The sequence below is a fragment of the Limulus polyphemus genome, unplaced genomic scaffold, assembly GCF_000517525.1.
Source record: "Limulus polyphemus unplaced genomic scaffold, Limulus_polyphemus-2.1.2 Scaffold2766, whole genome shotgun sequence".
Taxonomy (NCBI): Eukaryota; Metazoa; Arthropoda; class Merostomata; order Xiphosura; family Limulidae; genus Limulus; species Limulus polyphemus.
The window spans coordinates 14,896-18,482 of record NW_013668376.1 but is presented as its reverse complement, the minus strand read 5'-3'; the positions used below and the strand labels follow the sequence as shown (position 1 = coordinate 18,482).

The window sequence follows — 3,587 nt, the reverse complement described above, 5'->3', positions numbered from 1 at the left end:
GAGTGTAGTGTCTACCAACCCTCCAGGATATACACAGAGTATACTGCCTGTCAACTCTCCAGGATATACACAGAGTATACTGTCTGTCAACTCTCCAGGATATACACAGAGTATACTGTCTATCAACTCTCCAGCATATACACAGAGTATACTGTCTGTCAACCCTCCAGGATATACACAGAGTATACTGTCTACCAACCCTCCAGGATATACACAGAGTACACTGTCTACCAACCTCCAGGATATACACAGAGTATACTGTCTGTCAACTCTCCAGGATATACACAGAGTATACTGTCTGTCAACTCTCCAGGATATACACAGAGTATACTGTCTGTCAACTCTCCAGGATATACACAGAGTGTATTGTTAAATTTTTTTCTCCTTTGTCATTTTTCTTTCAGACATAGGGGCAATTTACTTTGTTTGCATTGAACACGACTTCTTACCAACATGGCTCCTCTGATGTTTTTTGGACCTATGTACTGACACATCAGTTTGAGTATCTTAGCAACATGTTAGAACCTTTACCAAACATTCCTTAACAGGGGTTGATTTCCAAAAGAAAGCTGACATGAATTAAAATAAATACATCCTAAATCAATTGTGTATTATGCACTTTATTCTACAGAATCTTTACAGATCAGTAATGTCTAACTCAATATAGAAATAACTTTTCTACTAAGTAGTGTGTCTAATACTACATGATTAAATAATATAATAATCAACATGTTTACACTCACCCGATAAGCCTTCTAACTCAGAGTTAAGTTGTTGAAACTCCTCTTTTGGTTCATTTTTCAAACTAATAACATCATGTTGTGAACAATCAACAGTTTCATCATCACTCTTATTGAACTTAGAAATAATATCATCATTTGTTGAATCACCACTTTGTTCAGTTTTGACTTTGACAAATGTGTTCTAGAACAAAAAAAGGACAGATATAAGAAGCCAATAACAAACACCTAGTATAAATACATATATATAACAATTAAACCTCTCCAGTTAATTAACTGTAAAACATGAAAAGCTCAAACTGATATTTCTAGATCAGATTAACATTGCTCCAGCTGGGATTGAAAAGGAGCAGGGTGATAATTGAAAATGAGGATATATCCAATATGTGAAGCCATCTCAAAAAGAGTTTATAAATAGGAACACAAATTCAAAGCTGAGATTAAAAAACAAAACAAAAATTGATATCATGCCCAATATCAAGAACAAAATGACTGCCACAACACCTAATACTTTGATAAAAAAGCAGCTTTTGAGCACAATAATTAATTAGATAAAATCAAAAATTAAATTTATACACTGTTAAAATCAATACCCTAACCCTAACATATACACTGTTAAGATTATTACCCTAACCCTTACACATACAGTGTTAAAATCAATACCCTAGCCCTAACATATACACTGTTAAGATCAATACCCTAACTCTAACATATACACTGTTAAAATCAATACCCTAACCCTAACATATACACTGTTAAGATTATTACCCTAACCCTTACACATACAGTGTTAAAATCAATACCCTAGCCCTAACATATACACTGTTAAAATCAATACCCTAACCCTAACATATATATATACTGTTAAAATCAATACCCTAAACCTTACATATCCACTGTTAAAATCAATACCCTAACCCTAACATACATAAAATACCAAAGTTAGTTTGACACATTAAATATGCCATTATCAAGGATAAGACTAATACAAACATTGAATTGTTTGTGGAAACCTTTTATGTGGTCTTTCTCTTTATTAAATGTACTTTAAATATTTCCAACAATGTAAATTGGTCTAATTTAATTATTTTTCAATAATAATCTTATGTTGTTTGAAATCCCCAGAAGTAAGGTAACAGTAGTTTGTTTCTTTTTCATTTTCCTCCCTCTATTGGTTACCATTTTCAACTTAAAATACAAACTCTTGATTGAATGATCTTCAAATCCTCTAGATGTAACAATATTTTTCAAATAATTATTTTCATTTTGTATACCTTTTAGATTGAAGCAAATGTTCAACATATGCCAAATTAATGTTATATAAACATCAATCTACTGTATGTTAGCTGAATTTTATTCATCATTGTTTACATTCATTCAAACCTCATAATTAACCTAAAAGTATCCTTAATTTATACAAGTTTTTATATATTATGCACAGTGAGTTTTTAAATTTTTAAAGTAAACACAAATATTATATCAACTGAAAAGAAATAAAAATGTATCAACAATCTCCAAGTCAATTTGACAACAATATAAATCTTTGATTCTATGTATAATAAGGCAGATATATAATAATAATATTTTCACCTGTGTTGAACATAACTGTGTTAACAGAGATGAGAATAACTTGTGATTGGTCTTGGATTCTAGTTGAGGCCACAGGGGTCTAAGTGCTCTCTAACTCATTTTGGGGCACTAAATACTCACATTATTTACTGCCAGGATGGTCAGTAAACATTGGACTTTAACTGATACTTGAAAAGCTCTGTTAATGGACTGCATCTGTTTAAGAAGTTTAGATCATGTGTTGAGTTATTGTTACAGATCTTCATCAGGTGAAACTGTTCAGGTAAAAACATGGCTATTGTTGTGAGCTTTGCAAGTTGGAAAGTATTGTTATTATTATAGTTGATCTGGAGTTCAAGCTGTGTGGACACAGTGCTTATGGTCTTGTAATGCGAATCTCACAACAACAGCTGTGTGGACATGGTGCTTATGGTGTTGTAACGCGATTCTCACAACAACAACAGCTGTGTTCTGACCAAGTTAAACAATTTGATGTGAATTTTCTCTGTCTAAGCCTTTTCTAAGTACTTTAAATCATGTTTTAATGATCAAAATTACAGGCCAGTTAACATACAAACTGTATTTAGTATCTGTCCAAATATTTCAAGAAATGACCAAATTTATAACTGAAATGATTAGGCCAGTTAAGGACAAACTGGTCATTTCAAGGCCAGTTAAGGACAAACTGGTCATTTCATAAAATATAAAGACAATACTTTTACAAATCTATTTCTAATAGGGCAAATTATTGACCAGTTATTTACAAAACGAGTCTTTTTAAAAAAGCAGATATGAATACTTTTTTCATTCCCCTACATGTAAGCAGAATGACTGATTTCTGTTGTGTCTGAAAATCCCCGATTCTGGGATTTTGACCTCCACATATAATTTATGAGACTGAAAATAATTTTGGAAAATGTGACAATATGTTTCTAATATGATTTCATTTGTATATATATAAAGACCGTCCTTAGTTCAAATACAAAGTCTGCTCAAACAGTCTACACTAATATTAACAATTCTTTTATCTGTCTCTCCTAGTGTAGGGTCTCCAGTAGGGCTTCTCCTTAACGTGATCTCTCATCTTCATCTTCACATTGTGTTGTCTGTATTTTCTAATCTATCTGTATGCTGACACAGTAGTTTTTGTTCCTCTTCCTATCATTCAGTTTGACACTCAAGTTGACGTCCTTGTACGTCTCATCTCTATACTCAAGGATCTTAGGCTTAGTAAGTCCTTATCTTCTATAATGAAATCACCGTCTTCAAATTCTGCTT

The 3,587-nt window shown here is 32.2% G+C and overlaps 1 protein-coding gene across 4 annotated transcripts in view; it reads right to left on the bottom strand.

Moving 5' to 3' along the window:
* Nucleotides 1–3,587, bottom strand: part of LOC106467851 (zinc finger protein 287-like) — a 22,258-nt gene that overhangs the window by 8,519 nt on the left and 10,152 nt on the right. For all 4 annotated transcript variants that reach the window (XM_022396060.1, XM_013928228.2, XM_022396059.1 and 1 more), the window contains exon 4: nucleotides 744–924. In XM_022396060.1, the coding sequence (XP_022251768.1) occupies nucleotides 744–924 (181 nt within the window). The remainder of the gene's footprint in view (nucleotides 1–743; nucleotides 925–3,587) is intronic.